This window comes from Gymnogyps californianus, chromosome 2 (genome assembly GCF_018139145.2).
Source record: "Gymnogyps californianus isolate 813 chromosome 2, ASM1813914v2, whole genome shotgun sequence".
Taxonomy (NCBI): Eukaryota; Metazoa; Chordata; class Aves; order Accipitriformes; family Cathartidae; genus Gymnogyps; species Gymnogyps californianus.
Genome location: NC_059472.1, coordinates 40,081,446 through 40,107,949, shown reverse-complemented (window position 1 = coordinate 40,107,949; position 26,504 = coordinate 40,081,446). Strand labels below are relative to the sequence as shown.

The window sequence follows — 26,504 nt, the reverse complement described above, 5'->3', positions numbered from 1 at the left end:
ATTTCTCCAGTTTGTGTGCTGGTGAATTATTCATATTTTTGCAGCTAATGAGTTTAGATGGCTTTGAATTGTTCTGTGAAGAAAGTTGCCCATGGCTGGTCAAAATATTTGTTGTGAACATTTGCTGTGAATGCACTCCTTTTTCTCTGTGAATCACAGACAAACCTTACTAATTTCTGCATACATATGCGCTGTTCAGACCTCAGACAGATGAGGCAAACAAGCCCTTTTCAGCACATGAGTCAGCTGCGAGCTCCTCTGTTCAACTGTTCATCTTCTCTGGTGCAAGATTAGTCAAGTGAGTCACCATGTTTATTCACGATTCTTCATTTTGTAATTATTCTTCCTGGTTATTCTTCAGCCAAGGGCTGCCCTGTTTTGTGCGGGGTTCATATGAGGGGCCTTTCCTCACCAAAAGGTCATGAAATGTGAAGATCAGATCTTGCGGTGGTTGGACTGACTGCCATTTCCCTCTGATGCCAGAAAGGCAGGGTAGCTACTCATGATCATGAGTTTGAATCAAGACATGGATCCCCAAGGACTCTATGTCAGTAATTTCCAGTGCTTTTTTCAGCAGAGGTGAGTTTAAAATTTTTAAAATAAATACATGCATTAAAAAAACGCAGATGCTTTCTAAGAACACAGTAACGGAAGCTGAGGTTTTCTTAGCAATACTTCATGAGCAGAAAGGAGAATTTATTCTGCTGAAATAAATGACTTCATATGATTTATGAACACCGGTTCAAAACCCAATGCTGACTGGATTCCAAGGGCTTTTCCATGAACAACATACCTTGGCTGCGCGTGGAAACAATTGAAAATGTTCCTTCCTGGCTTCTCCCTCCTACACCAGCATTCATCTGCTGTGTTGTTCACGTCTCCCTTTCTAAGCCTGTCATAGAATCATGGAACCATAGAATCATAGAATCATTTAAGTTGGAAAAGATCTTTAAGATCATCCAACTTTCCTCTTGTCCTATCACTTGTTACTTGGGAAAAGAGACCAACATCCACCTCACTACAACTTCCTTTCAGGTAGTTGTAGAGAGCTATACGGTCTCGCCTGAGCCTCCTTTTTTCCAGGCTAAACAACCCCAGTTCCCTCAGCCGCTCCTCACAGGACTTGTTCTCTAGACCTTTCACCAGCTTTGTTACTCTTCTTTGGATGCACCTCCAGCACCTCATTGTCTTTCTTGTAGCAAGGGGTCCAAAACTGAACACAGTATTCGAGGTGCGGCCAGCTTCTTCAGCTTTGATTAGCTCAAATACTTTGGGGCAACCTGAAGATGTTTTTCTGGTCCTTCTTTCCGCTTCCTCTTCTGTGCTTTACTCCCAGTGGGAATCCTCCTTGCAGGGCAGTGCCAGCTCTCTCCCCACTAGAAGCTAAGCGTGCATTTCTGCTCTCCGTTGGTGATTTATTGGTGGGGAGGGAACAAAGCAAGATGTGATCTCTTACCTGATTTGTATCTATGCCATGTTTGCAGCTTGCTAAATGTTATTCAGCTTTGGCCACCTTTTAAGCGTTACAGGAGAGAGGGTCTTACTGCATACTAACTTAGGGATGTTAAGCTGAGTTGTCTCCAACTGCCAAGATAATGACACTGGTCCAAACTTTGTTAGCCTGCTGTCTTGTGGGACAGTTAGGATTTTTAGTAACAGTTTGGTTTTGCTTACTACCAGACAATCTTAATGGCTTCAGCTGCCAGTACTTCTGTACGTTCATACTTTTAACCATCTGAATAATCCAATTAATTTCACTAGCATGCCTAAAACAGAGCCGCTGCTTAACTGTTCAGAGAGAGTAATGTTAAAAGCCTTTACTGATGCTATCTTCTCCAAAATGTATCACTTTCTTGCAGTGTGTCTTACTTGACCCCTTATTTTCCAACAGGCCCTCAGCTTTATTATCCATGTATCTCTCCAAAATGACTGGTGGCAGAGACATGCAAATAGATCATTTAATTTCCCTGCAATGTCTTTATCCCCTTTAATTGTTCCCATTGCACCCTGGTACTCCACTGAGCCTTCTGATTGTCTCACAGCCTGCTTACGCCTCTTATAATTAAGTAATTTCTTCTTATTTATTTTCATGTTATGCCTTTGGCTAATCTCCCCACCAAATCCCTCAGCTAAACCATCTTCATTTTTGTTTTACATTATTGTTCCTTACCACCAGCTTCTGTTGGGCTAACTTCCCATTTTCCAAAGGATATTTGAAGAGCCTCTTTTGTGGTACCTTTCCTTTCAGCCAAGGCAGATGATAGGCACTCTCCCTCCCTCCTCCTTTTTGTCTTTCTGGGGCTTGTGCAAATCTTTTGTAACTCATTAGCGGCTCACTTCAGTAGGCTCCATGCTGAATCTTTACAGCACCTTACACATTTCCTTTTGTGTAATAGTAATTTATTTCACTTTTTTTTTGTGTGAGAGGGTTAAACTGGTGGGGAGGGGGGTTGGAGGAGGGAAGGGAACACTAAGCAAAGGAACAAAAGAGATGGACTAATAGAAAGTGGTTCTGTGTTCATGCATAGAAAATGATTTGGATGCAAATCAGTCACACAGCTGAATGATTTGTCTCAAAGCCTCAAGATTAGGGAGCAGAGGGCTTCAGCCTCAAGTGGCACTCTGTCTGATTTCTATCCAGACCCTGCATTCACAAAACAGCGTGCCTGCAGACAGCCCACCTGGAGGACTTGTGCGTTGCTTTCATGTCTCCGTGTACTCATCTGAAAAAAGTCTTCGTGTTCACTTTGAGTTATTTCCTACACCATGTCTTAAAACTGCCAATACATAAAGGGGGGGAGGGATCTGGGCAGGGGACAGCCAGATTAGTTACACACTAAGAAAACTGGGTGCCATATCTCCCAGGCAAATAATTTCTACTGAAAGTACAGGGAAGTACAGGTGAGTAATTGCTTGATAACCTGGTAATTTATGTAGACATCCAAACAAAGATTGGAATTCCTCAGCATAGAGTCTGAGAGGAACATTTTGTGCTCAGTCAAGTGAAATATTTCATTGTGATTTAGAGTTTAAGTGGATTACAGAAGATGCCTTGTATGCACCATTTCCATACAGCCCTACTGAAATCATTATGCAGCCTTTAAAAGCATCAGAGGTAGCAGGATCATGAATATAAGTTTGAATGTTCTATTAAGAAAACTTCTTCCCACAAATGAAGGACGAAACCTTGTCTTATCACAGTGTGGCCCTGTTTTCACCTCTTCAGTAAAAACAAGTATTTGGGTTTCTTTAAGGTTTATAAATATGGGGTTAAATCGAGCTCTGGGTTAGTCCATCTTCTCCAATCTAGTCAGAAAGTCCACCCATGAATGATGATATCATTCTGTGTTGATGCCAACAAGAGAGTAGAGAAGGCTGGCATGTGTGTGAGGACACTTTTGGAGCCACTGCACACCTCTGGGAGCTTCCACGGGGCAGTTCTTGTGGAAGGCTAACCACCCTGAATAGGGATGCTGGGATAGAGTAGTGTAGGATATATTAAGTAGATATGGTCTAGGGGTGCATTCGCTTTTTTTCATCACTGAAAGTCCAGCAATCTGATGCTGATGCTGATGCTTGAAAGTCATCACCCGTTTCAGCTGGGCAGTGGGTAGTATATCCATATCACAGTTTTTTGAAATAAATTTAGACTAAAAATAAATGTCAGTTGCCAATCCAATAGGTATGCCTTCACCTTACGTTGCTAAAGAAAGTGCTCCTGCAATTTGTCTGTTTAACACAGCTTCCCCATAGCTGCAAATGAGGGACGGGTGGTCTGGTACCCAGCAGCAACAAAGTTAAATATCTTTAAGCTTTATGTATTGCAAGTTGCCTCAGCAATTATACTTCAGAGAAGCTTCCCACTTTTGCAGAAAGGCACAGTTCAGAAACAGCTTTTTCAAGGAACTGTGTCTTTAGAGACATTCCCACTCAAAACCTACTGAGAGAAAAGAGAAAGAATAAGAAAACACTTCACCATTTACTTCTAATAGAAATTTATTATGTGTTGCTGCTGTTCAGGGATAGAGGTCTTGGTGGTAGAGAAGTTTGTTTTGACTGCACATAGGTTTTTTCTCTCAGGCAGAATTTGAAACAACGCTCTTGTAGGCTTAGATGACTCGTTTTAAATTAAAGATAACAGCAGAAAAGGATTAAATGAAAATTTCCATGGGAGAACATGGTGTGAACCTTCCCTGTAAGAGACCTCAGGCTTCATCAAAATTTGAGAATGCAGAGGTAAAGCAGACCACAATAGCAGAATGTTACAATTTCATTTTACACAAGGTTAAGCTGTACTTTCTGAGGCTTTCCTTGCTTGATGCTCTCTAAAAGAATCTGTTGTTTGTAAATCAGATTGTAATGGGAAGGGCAGATGAGGAAAGGGCCTGATTCAACTTGCTCAGGTGTAAACATGGAATATGTCATTAAAGTGTCCAACTCTTGCTTTTGTAAAATGCAGGAGATGGAAGTAGAGAGCAGCCCAGGCTTCTCAGTACAGACTTTCACATTAAAGAAAACATTTCAACATTTTCTTCTCTGCCACTTGCTATCTCCTTCAGGGCCTCCAAGGTTTCTAATTATTCTCTCAGAGCTGGGGGAAGCCTTGCAGCCAGCCTATTGATAGCTGCTAATTAATAAAGAGTTCCCATCTTAAGTAGATGCAGCTATTTTCCATGTCGCATTTGGTTTGCAGAAATAAGGCAGCAGTCAGACTTTATTGTGCAAAGCCTTGGATCGTTCCCTCCAATCAAGCAGGAAGCCAGGGACCGTAGTTGTAACCATACCATTTATATTAATATCAGACCGATTTATTTCGTTTTCTGATTTTCCTCTTTATAATGGGAAGAAAAGAAGGGGAAAAAAAACTTAAACAAAAAAACTGGTAAAGTATATCCAAAGAAGCAGGGATTTAAACTGATAGCCTGAATCCATTTCATTTCACCACAGACAAATATTTTGCAAAGTAGCTTAGCTAAAATCTATTGTAAGGAATGCCAGAAGAATCAAAAAGATTTAATTCAGTGTTTATTTTATCCACCAGTGAGAAGGAGTTATCACATCAAGCAGAGGAACGTGAGTTTTGGAGTGGGAGCACTTTAGTGACACCTCTGAAACAACTCTCTTTTCAGAAGAATTCTACCAGAATAAATCCCCATCCCTTGCTCATGTCCCATCCACGGCAAAGCTGAGTATCTTGAGGTTTGTAGATAACTACACCCATTGATTTTTTTTTCTTTTTTTTGCTTTGACTTTAGGAACTCCTTCATAGATATCCTTCGGGCTATCCTACTGTCCTTGGAAGTGCTCATCGAAGATCAGGAGCTTCAGATAAATGGCTTCATTCTAATTATAGATTGGAGCAACTTCTCCTTCAAGCAAGCTTCCAAGCTTACGCCGTCTATCCTCAAACTGGCCATTGAAGGGTTACAGGTAGGTGGAGGGTAATACATGTACCTGCAACTTTTATTGCTGCAGCCAGTGATTTTTGCCTCAGCAGGCACTGGGCAGGGTGAAGGGTGGTGGGAGAAAATAATGCAGAATGCTTTAGTGTCCTATCCACTCGCAGTGTAGATTGATTTTCAGATGTTTCATTTTGACTGTCTTTCGCTTTTATTTCAGCTGTAAATCAGTGTAACCAGTATGTGTGTTACTTACTGCAGCATTAAGAAGGATGGTTAGAGATTTGAGGTTTAATCCATCAGAAGTTCAGGGGGATTAAAATCCAGCAGCATCTGCCTTCTGGAGTGTGCAGTCCACATGCAAGCACATCTGTATGCAGAGGGAGGGTGGCAGGAGAAGAAAGCAGCTCCCTCAGCAGATGGAAGTGTGCTGTCGTGTTCACGCAGATGCATTTGTGTCGGAGGGAAATGAGGAAGAAGGAGAATCAGCTCCCTGTTGTGTCCCCATTCTGACTGCCTTCATTTGTCACACAGGATCCTGTTACATTATGGTTCGGACTGTTCAGGGGCTGCGCGTCCACATGGTGCTTGCAAATAAATAGGAGCAAGCTAAAACCATGTGCTGTTATGGGGTTAGGTGGAAAGTGAGGACAAGGCAGCTGGGGCCTGGTGGGGCAACCTGAGGACGAGGATAAGCTGTGGTGCTTAGAGAGGACTTCAGCCCTTTCCACTAGAGTCTGAGCTCACCTCTGCTGTTAGACCTAAGATGGATTTTTAGATTTGAAGTAGTCTGACACAACCTTATTAATTGTGGGTATTTGATAGAATCCAAGGACTATTTAGGTTGGAAGGACCTCTGGAGATCACCTTGTCCAACCCCCTGCTCAAAGCAGGACTGACTTCGATCTTAGACCAAGTTGCTTAAGGACCACGTTTCATGTAGCTACATATTTAAAAGGAGATATTTTATAAGTCATTGTTTTTCCTTTTTATTTTTAGTATTTTTCAGATATCCCACAGTCATATATACCTCAGGAATAATCTTCCCTGGTGTGTGTGTATTTTAACTTTAACTTATATACTAGAAAGAACAATTTGTTCAACTAATTTTTTGACTAACAAATTGTCTACAATTAGATCATGATTATGTCTACTTTATGTTATTATTCAAATATGAGGTAGAAAAATCTGCCAGCAGTTTTGAGCCCGTGTTTCCCTTTGTGGGGAATTTTCGTCTATTCGAACAAATTAGGAAGTCAGGCTGTGCAATTAGTCCCTAGGACAATACCTTATCTTCTCCTGCTGCTACTATCACTTCATCCATCTTCCTTCACAGAATAACATTCTGTGGTTAAAAAAACCCCTCCAGTCAGAAGAAAGAGAAAGCCAAGTGACATTCGTAAGGAAATCAAATTCCAGCAAGCTGTCCTTGTGCCTGTCCAAATTTTGCACTTCCAACTCTCCAGTAAGAGGCCAGTCCAGCCTTCATCCCATCTGATTTCTGGCCATGGCACTGCCAGGTTGTCTTCCTACTGCGTGGAATGAGGGGACAAGTCCACCTTATGGCAACTCCAGCTTTGAGCGGAGCTTCCTTCTGAAGCCAGTTTCCCCTACTGTGCCTGTTCACAGGCTCTTCTTTGACATCCCCATTACCTGGAGGGAGCCCCCAGTTTATTTGCAGTTGTTGGCAACAATATGTTTCTGGAAGTATCAAAGCCTGCATGTACCAAAGCTGGTCTTATGATGGTGTCATTAGCCTGACATTCCATGCTGGGCAATTTAAGGAGGCTGCCTTTCTTGTTGGTGGGTGGGCATTTCATTTCTCATTTAAAGTCACGTTACAGTCATCTTCTCCACGATAAGCAGAAATATAACTGTCTCTCTAAAAAGTACAAATTGGGATAATGTGTCCTAGACTTTTCTAACCACTGGCGGGCTTGACAAGTTGTAGGAGTTGTGAATACTGCACTCCGATTTACCAGGTTTAGAAGCAAGTCATTCATGCTTATAAAGTGTATATTTAGCAAGCAATATTGGTGGGGGTTTTTTAGGGGTGGGGTTTTTTTGGCTCTAATCATTGCTGTTGAATTACCTTCATTAAGACTTTGTTCTATTATTATTTTAAAAGAACTACTGCTATCCCCATGTAAAATTTATGTAAAATGTAATTGAAATGCAGGCAAGACCTACATACAGAAAAAGAAGAGTCACAATATGAGTTGCATATCGTGCAGGGAGGTCATTGAAAGTGAAAAAGTCAGGTTCTACTCTCATGAGATGATGATATCTGAAAAAAATTGGGATTGTTTTAGTTCCTTGTTATTTCTAACAGCTAAGGCACTGTGCACGTACAGATCCTCAGACAGGCAGATTACATGGCTATCCCAGTCCTCCTTTCTAAGAAGAGATTTTGGGTCATATTGAGTCCTGTGTAAGTAAGTCTAGTGAAGTGGGTGGAAGAAAAAAAATTACAATTTCTGGTGGGATTGAACCCATACGTTCATATGTTGGTATCTGAGCCAGGAACTTCTAGCCTCTCTGTCTGTAATAGTAATTTTAATGCCATAGCCGAACCATTTTCCTGTAGCTTTGTTAAGCTCTCATCTGATTAAGTATCTCAGATCATCGCTTTCTGCAATGTAGAGCTCTAAAAAATAAATAGTAGTGTATTTAATAATTTAAATTTATACATTTGGTATTTTTTTTCTTACTTTCAAATTGCTTTAAGCCAATTAATACATTGGCAGTTCTTTTTTTTGCATTTGTATTCAGTTTATTTCTTTCCTCAAATTGCTGCTGCAGTGCATTATCACTAAGTGAAGAGAACAAACATTACACAGGTGCATATGTTAATTCATTCCGTGTTGCAAGACCAACACTAGTCAAATCCGATAGATCTGGCTGCAGAGTTTAATATGTTGCTATTATATAGGATGCTCAGTTCCAAATACTGTAAGGTGTGTAAATGCTCAGGGAGATGAAGTATGAGTTACATCACTACGTGGCTGAAAGCACATTTCGCTCAATACTACTCTTTGTTCTGTTTGGATTTCTGCATATATTGCATCACACTAGATAGTTCCTTATAACTCAACAGGGCACCTACTCTGTTTCTCAGTTATGTTATTTAATGACCTAAAAGTACCCTGCACTTTAAACAACAGTTGTTCAGATGCTAAACAAGTATTTGTACAGTATGGCAATTCTCATTATGCCACAGCAGCGCAGGGACAAATGTGTTCTTAGTGCCTAAATCATCTCTGATTAATGAGCTCTGCTCTTTTATCACAAGGCAATTGCTACTCTATGCTTTGAGCTCATACTGTACTCCTTCCTAGACCTTACTGATCTTTTGAGTTTTAACACATTAAAGAGAAGATTGTCATGTGGATGGAAAGGTGGGGAAAGAGATGTATATAAAACCATTCTATTTTGCCAATAACTTGATGAGTTATGACTTCTGATCCTTATTCTTTTAATGTGAACAGCTTTTCCCCTTCACAGCATATTTCACCCCTCTGTTTTCTTCGTCTGTGTCCTGGTTTCAGCTGGGACAGAGTTAATTTTCTTCTTAGTAGCTGGTACAGTGCTGTGTTTTAGATTTAGTGTGAGAATAATGTTGGTAACATGCTGATGTTTTAGTTGTTGCTAAGTAGCGCTTGTCTTAAGCCAAGGACTTTTCAGTTTCCCATGCTCTGCCAGCAAGCAGGTGTGCAAGAAGCTGGGAGGGAGCAGAGCCGGGGCAGCTGACCTGAACTAGCCAAAGGGGTATTCCATACCATGGAACGTCATGCCCAGTATATAAATGGGGGGGAGATGGCTGGGAGGGGCGGATCGCTGCTCGGGCGTCGGTCAGCGGGTGGTGAGCAATCGCATTGTGCATCACTTGTCTTTTCTTGGGTTTTATTTCTCTCTATTTTTTTTGTTATATTCCTTTTCATTACAATTATTATTACTATTTATTATTATTATTATTGTTAATATTATATTTTATTTTACTTTAGTTATTAAACAGCTTTTATCTCACCCACAAGTTTTACTTTTTTTTCCCGATCCCCTTCTCCATCCCACTGGGAGTGGGGAAGGGGAAGCGGCTGCATGGTACTTAGTTGCTGGCTGGGGTTAAACCACGACAGTCAGTGAAGGTATACTTCTCCGTGTGTCACGCTGATCTTATAAATATCCTATGATGGTAGACAAAATTTAATTGTGGCTTAAGTTAACCAGAGAGTGATCTTTTGGCATTTTGCATAACAGTTGCATCAGAGTCTAATGGCAAAGGCAAGAAACCCATGTTGCAATCGTGAAGCAGGTAAAGCATGTAAAACATGGTCACTACAATGCTTCTTAGTATGCAGTATGTTTGCTACTGGCCACTGCATTTGAAGACCTCTAATAAACATGGGAATTACAGCTGAAGTGTGTGTGTGAACATAGCCTGGGTGTCCAGTGAGCCCAGACTTTTTTTTTTAATCCTGGTTGGGTTTTGCTCAGAGGACGTAGTTGCTTTGCCTCCAGACAGGATTTTTGATTTTAGGGTGCTCCTGCCAATGAGTCTAGAGAACCACTGTTTGCTTCTGCCTTATCCAACACCAGAGCTACGTACTGCAGTTTGTGTACATGCATGCTCATATCCATACAGAAATTCCCCCAGCTAGTCCTCCGAGTTGAAATGCAGCAGCTTCTCCAACAGCATCCAGAAATATTCCAAAACTTTCAGACCAGCACAAGGTCTGATCTCATCTGCCATTGCTTTGGTGAAAACAAAGCCAGAAGGCCACTGCCTACCAAGACCCAGCTGAGTGGCTTACGGCACAAATCAGCAAGCTGGATTCAAAACTGACCTGAAGATCAGTTTTGCACTCCAGCATAACCAGTACTGCCTTACATAAAGGCTAACTTGCCCCAAGACTGTCCCAAGGTACTGAAACAAGTAGGGTGAATGGTTATATCCTGGCCATATTCTTTCTTTCTCTGATAATTCTGTAACATGCAATTGTGCTCACATATGCGAGGAGAGTGACTCTTAAAAAAAAGACCCTATGCCTACTTTGTGACAATGATGAATCACTGCAGGAGTGATCTTTAGGGTTCAATAGGGCTTTGATTCAAATTTCACAATCATTGCAGCAAGTAGCAGTAACAACAAGGAACAACCAAGATCCGCAAACAGGAATTTGTCCCCAGATTTTCATTGGTAATAACCTGACGGAAGTTATGACCAACAATGTCCATTAGGAGATCCATTAAAGTTCTTCTACTTTTTAAAATTATCTTCAGTTTATCATAATCCACTGAAAATTTGAAACTGTTTTTTCTGGGAGGAGAGGGAAATGAAAGGAAATCAATGATGCTTGACTTAAGAACACCTTAATCAGATACTGGTATTGATAAAATTCTTCTGAAAAAAAATCTTCAAAAAAGGGAACCTTGTATAAGCTTCTCTTAGAAAATCGTTCAAGAGACGTTTGTCCAGAATAGCTCCGATGCTGAGATCAAGTCAGATAATAAAGCTAACAGGTTTGTTCGGACATTATTGGAGGTTATCCCACTTCAAAATCTGGAATGAGATACCAGATTAGGGAAAACTCGGCCTGCTTAGAATTGTATGAAGCTTTTTGATCTTTAATATGAGCAATAGATTTAAGAAGTTTTTTTTTTTTAAATTTCCTCCTACTGTAATTATGTGGGATTGAGAAACTTAATGTCAGTTAAATTATAGCAGCAGATTACTTGTCTCTTGACACTATCTTATACAATCAAATATTTTTCATGTTGTGCTTCAGAAGGAAGAGCTGAAATATAAAATATGCTCAAAATGCAGACTAGAATGTAGAGCTTGAAAGAAAAAGGTGTAGTTCAATATTACAACAAAGGTGTAATTATTTTGTTTGTTTGTTTTTCCAAATCTTATTGAAAAATACGAGCTTTTAGAGCTGATAAAAGTTTTCCAGTGAAAAACATTTTTTTCTGGAACAATGCCATGTTTTCAGAATAGAAGTATTACAGTGAAATATGTTTCCAAAATTCTCTGGAAATATGTTTGTTTCAAAAATTTTCATCTGGAAATCAAAATACTTAATATTCCATTTCATTATGAGTGGCAAGAAGCACTTGATTTCTGTCTTAATTGTTAGAATTTCTTACTTTTTCAAAGTTGTGTTCAAGCTGAGATAATGGAACAGTATTTCAGATCAGCATGACCTGGGTTAATGAGTATGATCGAATCTTTGTTATGGTCATACTGGGGATCTGAACAGAGCCCAGACAGTCCTCATGCATCTGGAGACTTTGCCAAACCCTCTGCCCTGCAAGCTTGGTCTTTCCTTCACCAGCCCGGACCCTGGAGCAAGAACTGACTCTTCTCTCCTTGCTTAAACACATATATACTCTGAAACCCGAGGTAGATGTGATCTCTTTGACATACTTAGTACTTCCAGTTGCACTCTTTGAGTCATGTGAAGGATGCAGGCTATAAGATGCCTTACATAGTAAGTATAAGATACAACTAGTCTGTCCATAGAGTTTCTGAGCATAATACTGCTGTTACTTGAAAATTTAAACTGAGTGACAATCCACATCGTAACAAACTGAAGAACACTCAAAAAAGACTTATTCTAGCTCAGCCTTTCTGTAGAAATCTGTAGTGTAGGGAGAAGTCTGTCTATGCTATAAATATCCTATGATGCTGTTATGTCTCATCAGGTGTTTATAACAGGTCGTTTTAACAGAAAGACAGAGAGCTCTCTGTCATTGCCTACTGAAGGCAGAATAGATCAAATCCTCAGTAACAGAAGCTAGTCAAGTAAAACCATATATAGGCACATGTATACACTGGCTTCGGCAAGGACAAGTAAAAAAACCTTAGCACCTAGTGTAAAAAGCCCCTCAATTGTAGACTCTAAAGCTGTTTATCTCTGGGAGACTAAATGCAGACTCAAAAGTCGCTCATTCATTTCTTCGGCTGCTCCTCAGTCTTTCAGGTTGAAAATTCGAAAGACAAAAATTAGCAGAGAGCTGAGGCCAGTTGCTGGGGTAGTGTAACTGGCTGGGGCTCTGTGCACATCTGCAGAGTAATGCTGATTTATGGCAGCTGAGAATCAGTCCCTCTTTCCCTTCCCCTGTTAGAAAGAAACCTACTTGAAGGCAGACTGTTTTTTCTTTTTTTATGTCCAGAACTTAAGGACTTGTAAAAAATTAAGGAAATATTTAGATTTTGGATTTTGTGCAAAAGCCTTGTTGTTATCTTTCCCAGGATAGGGAAACTGAAGAAAAGGGGATATTCTAGGCTGGATCCTTGAGGACGGAAAACCGTTTCTTTAGTAGTGGCCTACCAGAGGACAGGCAATTTCCTCAGAATATAAAAGCAGGATGTTCCTGTGTCACAATCATAGTGTGCTGATATGTCCAAAAGGCATGTTGTAGCTTCCCAAACTAGAGTCCCTGCTAATAACTCTAGAAGACCTGCTAATGACTCAAGCTTATGTTCATAGAGGCAAGATTAGCGGTATAAACATGGGTTTACCTACAGAGAGAGACAAATCTGGTCTGTGAAGAAAGTAGAGAACTCCTCCCAGTACAAATGATTTAACTGTTTCTGAAAAGAGACAGCTTCGAGATCTAATGACATTCGTCATCTGGAAAATGGCTACAGATTAGAATTTAGCAGATGCTATAAGATGCAATAGGCTGTCCCAAACACCTGTAACAAAAAAAACTTTCTTGATGTCAAGTCCAATATTTGTATGAAATGTAAGTTTGCATATTTACACAGATACTTGGATGAAACCATTTCCAATATATGCACATAAAAAGCATACCAATTTTTTCCATTAAATGCTATCTCAAAAGTTCACAAATCTGCTCTCTAGTTATTTTTTCCTCAATATTAGAATGTGCTTCATGTTAGAGACCTGTGTTGGACTGCTGAACATGAAGTCACTGCTAATGATGAGCACTTAGTATCCATTGAAAGAAGGTCAGTTTGAATCATTCCAGAAATGCTCATGCTATCTGTCTCCAACAGCTGTTGCGATACACAGAGTGAGTACTCTCTGAGCTGTCAGTGAGGGTGCCTTTGAAATTTTAGGAGACAAGAAAAGGGATTGACTCATTATACATAAAATAAAGGTAGATAAACAGACTTTGCTCTCTGCAGAAAAGGTCTATGCTCATTGTGTGTCTATCATCTCTAGAGGGTTGACTGGAACAAGGAAAAAGAAAAGCATAGTAGGCTGTAGACTCACATTTCTCACTTGAAAATTGGAATTAACTGCTTAGTAGAATTGATCAGCCCAGCCATGTTTGCCAGTTGGAGGCTTTAGGGCTTTTGGCTGTGAGTAAAGGATAAGCTGCAATGTGGACATCCCAAGAGGCTGGATATGTTAAGTGGAAAGTCTTTTTTTAATGCTAGTAAAGGTCTCATCGAGTTGTTGATAAGAATTAGACAGGAAGCAAATACTCCTTCAGCCCCAGCAAGGAAATAGGGAAGTTTTTTGCAATAAGTCTGCTTAGAACAGAAACCAGCTGTTTCTTACTGGTAGATAGTAAAAAGGCAGCTAGAGCTAACACCAGCTATGCTCGAACCTTTCCACCAACATATGCCTAAGTAGCTCATGTTGTATCTTGAACCTTTCTTCCACTCATAAAATGTGAACGTGGCCAAATGTACTTGCATTAATGTACATTATCACTGTCCTCAGTAATTTCAGAGAACTTCAGGAGAGATGCATCTGTAATAACTGTTTAACTTCTTTTACAATCCCCAAAGCCTTTTCCTTTTTAGCATGGAAACTGAGTGAAAGCTTCCTGAAGAGGGTGTTTACTACAGATACCTTCTTGCTATGAGAAATATATAAAGCAATTATGCAAACATATAAAAGGGATTGTACATACAAGACTAGACCAGAAAGATACAGTAGTAGTGACATTTCGGTGAGAGCTACGTGCCAATAGAGGTGGAATGGGTATTATTTTGAGATGTGGAGTGGCGATGGAGGTACATGTGGGTGGGGAGATGGAGGAAGTCAGAGCAAGAGGAGGAGTGACAATATGACTGTACACTGTGATATTGGCATGGATTATCCCCTGAGCACAGGTAGATAAGGACTTTGCTTTCTTTAGGAGACGATTCGTGCTGGAGCCTCACTAACAACTGCAGGACTGAAATCCATGTCCTCTGGGAAAACTGCTGCTGCAGTGTAAGATCAGTTGTCCCCTTACACCTCCGTCTCGCAGTCCCCTTCTTAGCACGTGCCTTCAAGGATGTGCTGCATCAGTGGAACCGGCCGTGGGTCCCTGATTGCTGCCGTGCAAGAGCCCGCAGCTCGGCTCGCGCGGCTGCAGGAGAGGGCTCTCGCCAGGACTCTGTGTTCACACTGTCCACTCTGCTGCTCTAGGCAAGGTAATAATTTCTGGTGCAAGTTTTTAACAAAGAGCTGCAGACAGTAGTAACATTTTAAAATTCTGCAGAAAGGCAATGATTTTGGGAAATGTTTGCCTGCTTGTTGTTTGACTCCTATTATGCGCAGAAAAAAAGGACTTTTCTACCACACGTAACAATTCTCTTTAAAGCCTCATCTATTATTATTATCTCCTCCTAAACAAAGCAACTTATAGATTCCTCAATACTTTGTATGATCATATGTATTTGTATGGTCAATATGTGTACGGTCAATATGGTCAAAAGAGACTACAATGTTTTCAGTAAGTTTGAGGTGAAGTCCCAACTGAGGCGAATGGGACTTTTGCCATTGCCTTGATGGAAGCTGTAATTCCACCCCTATTACACCGTGGCAGGAAGTGATTTTCCACTTCATAAGAGTTTTCCAGGCTTGTGGAAAATGTCCCTCAACATCTGAGCACTTTTTGGAAATTCTGTACATCAATTAGAACTTTTTGTCTAGTGATCTTGAAGCACTCTGTTTTGTTCTCAAACATTTTTATGTCTCTTAACTGTGTAGAGCTTAACACTTAAAACAGGCATTCCTGAATAGCAGGCGTTCCTTGATGCAAAAATGTCAACCTGAAACATCTCAAACAGTGCAATCTTCCAAGGAAAGATGAAAACATTGAGTGAAAAATTCATCCTACTTCCTTCTCCCCTCCTCTCTACTCCTTGCCCCCTGCTAAGCTTTGTTTTTGACAAATGGGCAGTTTGTGAGGAAAGAAGCATTTCAGTGGAAATTCCTGCAGTAGCTGTACTGCCCTGTAATTCAAACCTTCCTACGGTTCTGTCAGGTTGTGTTTTGCATCCCTTTCTGGTAGACACATATTAGACCATTTGAATGTGCATTCTGCTTTTCACTCTGAGCACACTCCCATTGTTTCAAACTGTTTGCAGTAGAACCAGTTTAAAGCATGGCCGAAGTGTAATAAAAATAATTTCCATTTCAGAGGAGGCTTTCTGATCAACTCCAATCGACATGCAATGAAAATGCAGCTAAGAAAAAGCATAGCTAACACAAACACAATTACAATGCAAAAATTCTTCAAATAGCAGATATATTTAGAATGTCATCAAATTGACAGGTTTTCAGAAGAAAGGCAGAAGCATGAATATATATGTGACGAGCAAAATACTTGATCGCTGTCTAAGAACTACGGAGGATAACAGCAGAACTTTCAATAAACTGAAAATAGAATTCAAGCTTGTCTAGGCTTATAGGGTAATATAAATCTTATTCTTCTGTTTTCCAAGAGAATTTAGAAGCCGCTTTGAATTAGTAGAAGTGTCCTCAGTAGCACGTGTGCTCAATGTCTGGAAGAGATGGTTTCTGGTGGGTTAGTGGGAATGCTCATGTAAATTGACATCTGCAGTAGTTACAAAGTGTCCTGCTCTAATTTCTGTGTGAAGTTTCAAGAAGAGTCCCACTGGAAATCCCAACTTTATTAGGCTTCATTAACAAATACAGAGAACCTGAATTTGAAAGTTTCTCAGGAAAGAACATCTCCTCAGTATAGCACAGACAGCATTTACTTCCTTGTGATGGTTCTTTCCTTTATCATATCATTTGATATCATTTATCAAACTTACTGCTAAGTGTGAGGAAAGCTGCGAGGGGACAGTCCTAAAGAGATAAGGATTCCTGAATCTGTACTGTAACTGAAATTAATGAATTGGTACAGATAAAGCTTTGGACTTAATTAATCAATGTGAGTGGGCTTTCTGCTAACATTAGAGACAATATCTGCTACTATCTCTCTCTGAAAAAAAACCTAACCATTTCACTATGCAAAAAAATTAACCCTCTGTATTTTCAGACAAATCCCAAACATTTTTTAATCAAAAAGACAACGTGTGCACTCATAACCAACCAGGCAAACCTCAGTTTCTGTTGCTGGCCACTGTCTTTGCTTAAGCTGAGTCAACGATCACTGCATCATGGAGACTGTCTGTAGTCTTTTTGCATCACGTGTAGAAGAGCCACTTGGACAACCGGATTGACAAAGGACTAAGGAAGCAGAAAACAGTCAAGCTGCAGTCTTGGTCAGATACTGCATCAGAATTTTTGCAATTAAGCTTTTCTATGAAAAGTCAACATTTTCTAAAAGAAGGCCACAACTTTTCACACAGAAATAAATAAATAGTTTGGCCAGAAGAGCTGCCCCTTGTTGAAACTGAGAGACACTGTTTCTCTGTAAGATTCTACCTTAAGCTTATAGTGTATCACCCCACATATTCCTACCCAGTCCCTACCATGGATATGTGGGTTCAAAGGGTCTTCTGGTCATCTAATAACCATTTCTGCGCAAAGCAGAACTACTGCAAATACTAGATCAGTTCAGCCACGGCCGTCAAATCGGCTAGCCATTATCTAGCTTTTTCCACTTCCCTCCCTCCCTGCTCTTTCTCTACCTTTGATATTGCTTTCTCCTCTAAATATTAAAAGATAAGTAAAGCTGTGAGGTAAACCAGGTGTGCAAGGTGTGCATTTGGTGGTGCTGAGCCCACATGGCTAACAGTGTTAGGTATTCAAACACACCAAATATAATTATCTATTCAAGAAATTTTCCCCCTCCAATTTGTTATACGTGCCTGAGTGAATGTTAATGGGGTCACATAGCTCTTTGAACTGCTGCTGACAGAACAATAAAGAGTTCCTGTGGTTTTCAAGAAACAGCACAATATAATTTTGCTTGCTTTGCAAGGGCATTTCTTAATGATATCATTATACCCTCTAAACTCCTAGTCCACTCCCAGAAACTCACAACACTTCAAATGACAAGTTACCTTCTCTTTTCCCTGGGAGAATTGAATCTCAATTATAATTTATAATGTGTTACTTACTCAGTGAATATTCTTTTCCTGTGCCTCTGAGAGGTGTCAGCTATGGTATTTTAATGAAGCACCCCCGTTTTATAGCCTCTCTCTTCTAAAACTGGAACAACAGCATTTAAAGGGCTAGACGTCTTATCCCGTTTGCTGAGTAAAGAAGGCAAATTCCATTTGAATTGTCTTAAAAGACAATGAAAATAACTTCGATTTGTCTCTGTTCTAGATGTAATTTGTGCCTGAGAATGAATAAATAACCTTACTAGCAAATTCCTGCCATCTGTAATAAAATCCATTCAAATGTTTGAAGTATTTTATTTTGACTGCTTACACCTTTTTGAGGCTGTTTGTTTTGCAAAGATATTCTAGACAGATTAGCTCAGGAATGTTTGTTAAACTAACAAAATAAGTGAATGTTACTATTAGCTTGAGTAAATTTATTTGGTATCTAACTCTAAGGATTGCCCAGCTTTGTGTGTATCTAGGAAAAAGAAAGAAAAAAAGCAACCCTTTGTAGTAGTGCATTCCTTTTCTTTGAAGTTAATGCAGAAAGTACATCTGTAGGATTCCAGGTTTAGACCAAAAGAAAAAAAAAAATCAGGAAATAATCTTGCATGCTTATAGGAGATTTGACAAATTAGTCCTCTAATGATTTTTTTTTAATTGGAAATTTGACATGGTACAAGTTCTGTAATAATATCAGAACAATATTTTCAGAAATTTGCTTTTAACAGCAGAGTGCTTTGTTGGGCATGTACCTTGTTGAAAATAAATACCTGACTTAAACGTACTTCCATGCAGTTAGTTGTCAGGCTGCAGTTTTCCCTCAGCAGCAGTATCTCAGATACTGGCTCTGCACAACTTGCCCTGGACCAGTTAGTAGGTATCCAGAGGCAAGTAATCCAAGACTTGCCCCCAGTAAGAACAGGGGCAAGTGATCAAGAATTTCAGCACAGTGAATCCCCAAATATGCCATCAGCATTACTAACATGATTGTGGTAACCACAGGCAAAAATCGATGTTTCCCTCATTTTGTATATTTGGGAGGTTGTGTCCAAGCCCAGAGAGCAACTTCATGCCACCTCTCCCCAGGCCCTGGAGGCTGTGTTTTCAGGGCAGACCTCTTTGAATCTGGGCTGGTTGGCACACTAAAAGAAGATGTGGAATAACTCTTCGCAGGAACATCTCACTAAAGATGAAACGTCTGTTGATTTTTGTGTATATTGCATCCTTTTGAGAAACCTACCACCTCAGAAGGGACGGCCTTGGAAGATGTGACACATTGAAGACTTTGAACCCTTCTGATTTCTTTGCCATTCAACTGTTGTTGCATGTGAAGCAGATCTTGCATCCTTTAAACATCTCAAAATACTGTTTGTACATGCTAAATGCAACAAACCACCAACTTTAAAATTATTTTTCTTTTTCTTTTTATCTACCTTTCTGCCCTGAGTCATGAGCTCACTTTTCCCCCTGCATTTCTCCAATCATTAATGCATAGCAGAGCTTTACAAGCTGAAGTATTGTTACACTGCCATGATGGGAGTTTTTATGAAGCAGAACAGCTAGTGCCATATCGTGTTTTTTTCTTTTTTGTTCAGCATCAGAATTATGTAAATGAGCTCAGCAGCAACACATCAAACATCGATAAGCTTCTTGTCAGGAGGTAGTACTGGAAGGATATTTGCAGTAGTTTGCTTTGCTAAATACATCAGAAAACATGCCATTTCACTTTTTCTTTCGTTGCCACTTCCACATTCTTGGTGTTCTGCCCTTTCTCAGATAATTTCTGCCTGAACTTCAAGGTACTGTCTCTTTGGAGATTTTCTATCTAGAGTAAGCAAAGCTCAGATGGTATTTAATACTTTTACTATCTTTAAGAGCTTTAAAAGAGTTGTAGCATGTGGAGGGGTAGAAAGGATGGTCATTTTCTCATACTATATACTTTTCCAGGACTTGTGTACTATCAGCACATGCTGAGATGCTATAAGAATGCAACAGAAGTGGTGTTCCAAAAAACCCATTCATTTTCACCCTGCAGCAAAAGATAAACTAAAAATAGGGACAAATTAAATAAAACTGGAGTCAGCCTTTAAAATACAACTGCCTGTATATTTTTATATCCTGGGGTTGCAGGCAGGGGAGCAATAAACAAATTGGGGCTTGTGAAACCATAGCAATTCCAAGTGGGGTGTGACCCCCCAGAAGTCCAGTTGTTGATGGTGTGTTTAAAATCTAGATCCAGCAGAAGCAAAGCTTTGAATCAGAATTCACAGCAAACCCCCTCTCTGTGGGCTTGATTTTAACAGTGGGGCTGTAATAACTCAAGTCTGGGAACTATTGCTCTGAAAAACTAAAGGAGCACAGGGCTGATACTTTGCCACTGTCACTAGTGGCACCTGTTACTAGTCACTAGTACAAGGATGAGGAGGTAGCGAATGAAGCTACCAGGAGCCAGGTTGGGAACAAACGAAAAGAGGCAGCTCTTCGTGCAGTGAGCTGTAGACCTGAAAGCCCTTGTCATGAAGCATATGTGGATGCTACATGACGTCAAGAGACACTGGACAGGTTAATGTGAGAGAAATCCAGTGAGGGTGCCTAAGGAGGCAGGAATCACATCTGACTCTAAAAGCTGAGAATAACTGAAGGCTGAGAGCGTGTTGGGTGGAGACACGCTTACCTGTTCTTCCTCTTCCCTCAGCAGCTGTGTAGGGCGGCTGGTCTAGAGAGAGGATACAGGGCCAAATGAGTCTTTGGTCTGGCTTGCATGGCTGCCTTCTGCTCCAGAAGCAGCAAAATTTGCATCTGTCCTCAGTGATTCCTTCAAGTACTGCCTAGTCATGGTAACAGTTATAAAACATTTATTTCCAAGAGTCCAAAGACACTAAGCAGAATTGCTCCTAAATTTTCCCCTGGGATGCAACTGATGTCAGGACAGTGGACTGCAGTGGTGGCTCAGGTGCAGCCTTTGGCGCTGCGGGACTCAGCTCTCCTCTTGTCAGTGCAACTCAGTGGTGTCAGGACGTGCATTACTGGTGTATACTGAAATACCTAAAAACAGATTAGTATTGACCCTCATGAATATTGATCAAGCCCATCATATAGAAACTACAGTTTTCTCAGTCAGTCGCTCTATTAGTGATGTTACTGGCACGGCAGTGTATACCTTTTTCCTTCAAAGATTAGTTTATTTTCAATTTCTAGCATGAGGGAGGGATTTACAAATATCATCTTCTGGGTTTCCTAAATAAGTAAAGATATGATTCTGTTCAATAAGCTTAAAATGAACAACCAACCAACCACCATCTCTCTCTGATCTCCCCCAAAAGAGGGAAAAAACACATCCCAGAATGAAATAAAAAAAGTCTGAGCCAATGCTGTGTAAGCTAACAGGAAATCATTAGATATATACTGCCCACCTCCTCTGAGCTACATGTTTCATTTTGAAACAAATCTGTACTTGGAGGCATCAGTAATTGTTTCCATTTATTTTCCGCTTCAATGATATGTAAAGCTGCAGTTTTGATACGGCTTGCCAAATGCCTCTGTTGATTTACATAAAAGGTTCACAGGAGGCAGAAATATTTGCCTGAAGGATAAAAATAAACATATTCAAGCAAACAAGATGCTAGTAAAAATGTAGTAAATTCTGAAATTTAGTGGAAAGATGATTGTATTTCTCCCCGTGCTTATCCAAGCATGACCACAGCAGAGCTTGGTGGATCAAAAGCACAGAGCATTCAGTCATTCCCACTGACTCATCACCTGCTCCTAAATGGCACTGTTGCCATCCTGATGGCCTCTTTTGCAGAGGACAGCATGCAGGTCTGGTGGGCGGCTGGTCCAACCAAGGTGGGTGGGGGCAGGAGCTGCTGAGCTGAAGGTCTAACTCTCCTCTCGTAATGCTGGAGTGAGCACAGCTGATGGGAAGTGCAGAGAGGGAGGAATCACAGAGCTTTTTCCTGCACCCTCTCGAGCAACCCACACACATACCCTGTCCTGGGGCCAGATGAAGCGGTGACCGTGATCATGAGATGAAAGCTGGACTGTGGCACTATTACTCCAGTGTCCCACAGAGCGCCCGAAGCACAGGAAGAGCAAAAGACCCCTGAATTCCCCAGCTGTGCTCTGGCAGAAAACCACGCAGTCTTTCCCAGCGATTTTCAGCTTCCTTGCAGGAATTCTGCACAAACCACAGGACTCAAAAGGGAGAGACTTTCATCCAAAACCCTGCTGCTGCCGCTGCGCTCCACCTGGCTGTCTTTGAGGAGCTCATGGAAACCTCACAGCAGGTCCTCTCCTCCAGGTGGGCAAGACACTATCAGTCAGGGCAGCTGCTCTACAGTACTGTTACAGCCTCCCTCTGAAAACATCCAAAACCCCTACATTCCTCCTCTCTTTTATCTCCTTAGTGTCATGATTTTTTTTTTTAAATAGAGATGTAAGTACAAATAGAAAATATAAGACTCTTCCTTTGCATTTGCAGTCTAGGTGCATCTTCCTTTGCATTTTGCAGTCTCTGAGGTTCATCCAGTTAACGTCTTCAAGATTTTGTCTCCTGCCATGAAGGCTGGTACCATTTTCTTCCCATTTTAATGAAAGCCAACCTTTAATGCAATATCACAGGACTAGCAGCTCAGGCTTTAAGGGAATCTTTGAAAATCACAAGATCGATTGCCAGTGCTGCTTCTGTATCTCCACAGAACAGGAGGTTTACATATGCCCTCGCTCCCTTGCAAGGCCCTCTTGTGACCTGGCTGCTGCTGCTGGCCTGACAGAAGAGAGAGCTGTGTTGGATATGGTTGTGAAGGCAATGGGATGGTTAGGCTGGATGGAGGAGGACAGATGGATGGAGAGGTACAACCTCTCTCAGCCAAATGACACAGAGCATCTGTTGCACTAAGAAAGGTTTTGTGAGGAGCTCCAACACTTCCCTCCTCAGCAAGTCCACGTCTAAGTGTTTTCCATGGAAATGCTGTTTATTTGCAGCTAAAATGGTTCATTACTAAAGACCACCTCCCTCCTCCTTTGGATGCAGTCAAAAGAATTCTTTGTGGTGTACAAGATGTACAGAGACTCTCATTGTTTACTTTTGCACAGTGACAATGTGGGGTGTTTTTTTTGCTCAGAGTGAAGGGTTAATATTTAAGAAATCATAGTCTTCCTCTTCAAACCAGAGTAACAAGGCTTACCTTGAAGATGAAGTGCCATGTTGCCATTTGCTCCCACTAGCACTGCAGAATCACGCCAGAAAGGAGATAGCAAGCTTGATTTTACTGCCACTTGCACACCCACTGAACTCCCATGAAGTGGAGATGAGTGAGAAGGGAAGACCCTGGTGTCATTGCTAATTCCAGGCTTTAGCTGGAAAAAAAACCCTCATCTTGTCCCTTGCAAAATGGGCACAGTTTGATTTGGACACCATAAATTCAGAAAATTGTTCCAATAGTATTAGAGAGCCCTTAATCTAGCTGTTGAAAGACCAGTTCAGATCACAAAACAGGTCTCTATTTAGTGATGTGTGCTGTCAACCACTACAGCATCTTATCTAGAAGTGCAATAGCTCCTCCACCATCTAAGCTATGCTAGTGAATGCTTGAAGGCTTTCTTGAAGGTGTGTGCTATCCCTAGCTGCATTTACTGGGCAGTTTGCAACAATTGCTTGGGGGAAATTTAGTGGCTTTTGCTAAGCAATAGTCTAGATCAGATTTCCGCCTTGCTTCTTTCTGTCCTTTAAAGCTCCGCATGGCTGAAAAACAAGGACTTCTACTTGTCCAGTTCCACTTAGTAGCTTTTCAAACTCACAACGTACTTTTACTGCCGTAAGTTCCCTTGTACCCTGTTTTTTCTTCACCTTTTCAACACTGGCAGCAGTCTGAAGTTGGGAGGCAAATTAACATGTACAATTTACAATGAAACACGCGTGGTCCTGTACTGGAACAAGGAGTTTTTGAATAGGAAAAGGTCTAAATGAGGCACCTAACAGGGTTTTGTTATCCAGGTTGTCCTTGTGCCTCCTGACCCAGCTATTTTATCATAAAAAATGGATTAATAAAGAATATTTATCCATAGCTGTATCTTCACAGTGTCTTGTAGGAATTAGTGTACTATAAATGGAGGAGAATGAAGTGTCTTTTTCAAAGGTGAAAACAGGGCTAATAAAGTGATTAATGAAATAACCTCCTTTATTTTGATTGCAATGAGAAATCTCAATGGGAGAAAAATGGTTCTGTGAGACTGAAGCAAATAACACTCCACCCTCCCTGAGAAAGGAAGAACTGATAAGCACGATAGAGGTAACACCCCTGGTGCGAGTAGAAAGCAAAAAAAATTGTTTGAATTTGGTCAAAGCGACTGTGTGTCATCAAGGATTGGTAGTGAGTTTGTTTTGTACTCTGCCTTGTATTCAACCCATGATGATTTTAAAGGCTCCTGCAAAACAAGAGAAATTTTTGCGGATGCAGCAGTCTGTCAGCAGGCAGCTGGGTTTCAGGGCACTCAGTCAATGGTACAGCAATTATTTACAAAGAAGATCAAGTAACCTTTAATTCTTTGGATCTTAGTCCTCTTTCACCTCCCCCACCTTCCTTTCAAACACAGGGCTAAAGAGAGGGATATAAAGGCAAAAATGGTCTCTTTGGGGTTAATATCTTTGCCAAACGGGGGGGGGGGGGGAGAAGCAAAAAATGTACATGTGCATTTTCTCTGGTTTTATTTTCCAAATCCTATAAAGAGGGAACTCCCAGATCTAATTGCAGAGTAAAGGTAAGGATATAAAGGTCTAAATACATCTGTTTTTCCTGAAATAGGTCTTATGTTTTTGTTCTTTGCATCCTTTTAAAGTACATTTCTGGGAACTGCAGCCTGTATCTAGATTTTAGAAATCCCTGCGAGAGGCAGAAGCTGCATCTTTCCCTCTGGAGGGGGCAGTGAGGGAGGAGGTGCTGTGGTGGAGAAAGGTGGGCTCAGGCAGCCATGGCAGCTCATTGCAGTGGCTGCAGAAGTTGGCAGATGGTTCAAGCAAAGGTGATGATAGGTCCAGAGACAACGAGCAGCCACCCCTGCCAGGAGATCAGAGTTTGGGGGTGCTGACCACAGAGCACTGAGGGGTGGCAGCAGAGAGCCTGGGATGGAAGAGTAGGGAAGTTGGAGGGTTTGGGCAGAAGGAGGTTTGGGGCAGGAGATCAGAAGAACTGAGGAGACTCAGAGCTGGGTGGTGCTCTGGATGGCTTTTTGGGGCAAAGAAGGTGGGTGGTCTGGTATGCACCGTGAAGTTTTGGGAAGCCCTGATCTGAGATGGATATGTGGAATTAGAAATAACCATGAATGGAATTTTTGGAGTGATAAGAGCTGTGGGCTGTGGGCTGTGGTGCAGTTGGAGAAGAGACAAGGGGTCTCCAAGATTGTTAAACCAAAAAGGATGGAGAAAGCTTAAGAGGTTGTGTGGGGATAGCTATGGGGCATCACTCAGGCATTCTTGCAGTGATCCTGGTTTGGGGTGGGGAGCACACACAGAGGTCTACTGTACCACCCTCTATCCTTCAGCAAAGGAACCTGCCTTTTTCCATACCACCAAGGCCACCATGGCCTGTCAGGTGGCCTGCAAGAAGCCTGCAAGTGCAATTAAGCATTTAGTCAGTTTTAATAATTCATAATACTAAACAAGGCCTATATCTAAACCTCTTTGATAGGCCTACATATGGAAAATAGCGTTTTTTAAAACAGAGGGAGTTAGCTTTCCTTTTTCGCTCTCTCAGTTAGCATGTGAAGCCAAGAGGATCTTATCACTACATCCAAAGGAAAATACCAGCAGTATTTTAAGTAGGTAGCATCCATGTGAAAAGTCAGGTCTTTTCTTCTCACTCCCTAGAGCTTGTTCTGGCAAGAGTGCTTAGCACTGACTGGCCTTGGTCACTCCTGGGAGTGTCTTTGTAGTACCAAAAGCTCGCAGGACCGTATTTTACTGAATCACCATTTTTTTAGTACAGTTTGTGTATATTCTTACATGACAGTTCTTTTAAAAAAAATGTCAGGGCTATGATTTTGAGTTAGCTAATTGGAGTTGAAAGCAGTGTCAGCTCCAGAGCAAGTTCTGAGGATAACTGTGTGCGTGCCTCTTGGCTGCAGTACCCTGCTCTCTGCCACTCAGCCTCTTACATTTAAAAAGCCCACAACTTTGTAAGCCACTTAACATAATGTAGACACTAAGGAACTGGTATTTCTTTATATTTTCCCTTTTGCTTACTGAGATTGAAAGGATTGCCCCTTTGAAATCTCAAACCCCACAATAACTGGCTGTATATGCTTCTCTGTTCCTAAATTATTAGTTTTCCTCACCCCCTGGTTTGGAGCCTTCTGCAGCTGGTGGTAACAAACAGGTTAAAACTTTAATCTGACATATGTTTATTGTAGCTGCAGCTATGAAAAATAGAAATGGTATACTGGTTCATAGTTTAATCAATACCCTTAGCTCTTTATCTACCTTCAGAATTTATAAATTGAATTGTCAACACTCTGGTGTAGGTACATTTCTTAAAGTTCATTAGAAGATTTGAAGCCATGAGTGGCTATTTTAATCTAGACCTAGATACTGTATTTATTTTGCTCCTCATATCCTCCAACTCAAACCTCTAAAGTCCCTTTCCCTCCCTCGCTCCTTCCCTCCCTCCCGGCAGTACTCACTGCAGGGGTCTTTCACAGGGAGCTAGGGAAAATGACTTTACAGCCTGCACACGTACCCCAGACTGCAGAAAAGATGGTCACCACATAAGCATGTGAAGCTTTTGACATGCCTTACAACACTGGAGAGCAATCACATTTTCCACCTTGCG

At 41.0% G+C, this 26,504-nt stretch overlaps 1 protein-coding gene across 1 annotated transcript in view; it reads left to right on the top strand.

Annotated features, from left to right (window-relative positions):
* The window catches only part of CLVS1 (clavesin 1), a 96,806-nt gene that overhangs the window by 22,712 nt on the left and 47,590 nt on the right, over positions 1-26,504 (top strand). The window contains exon 2 of the mRNA XM_050892371.1: positions 5,256-5,430. Within this exon, the coding sequence (XP_050748328.1) occupies positions 5,256-5,430 (175 nt within the window). The remainder of the gene's footprint in view (positions 1-5,255; positions 5,431-26,504) is intronic.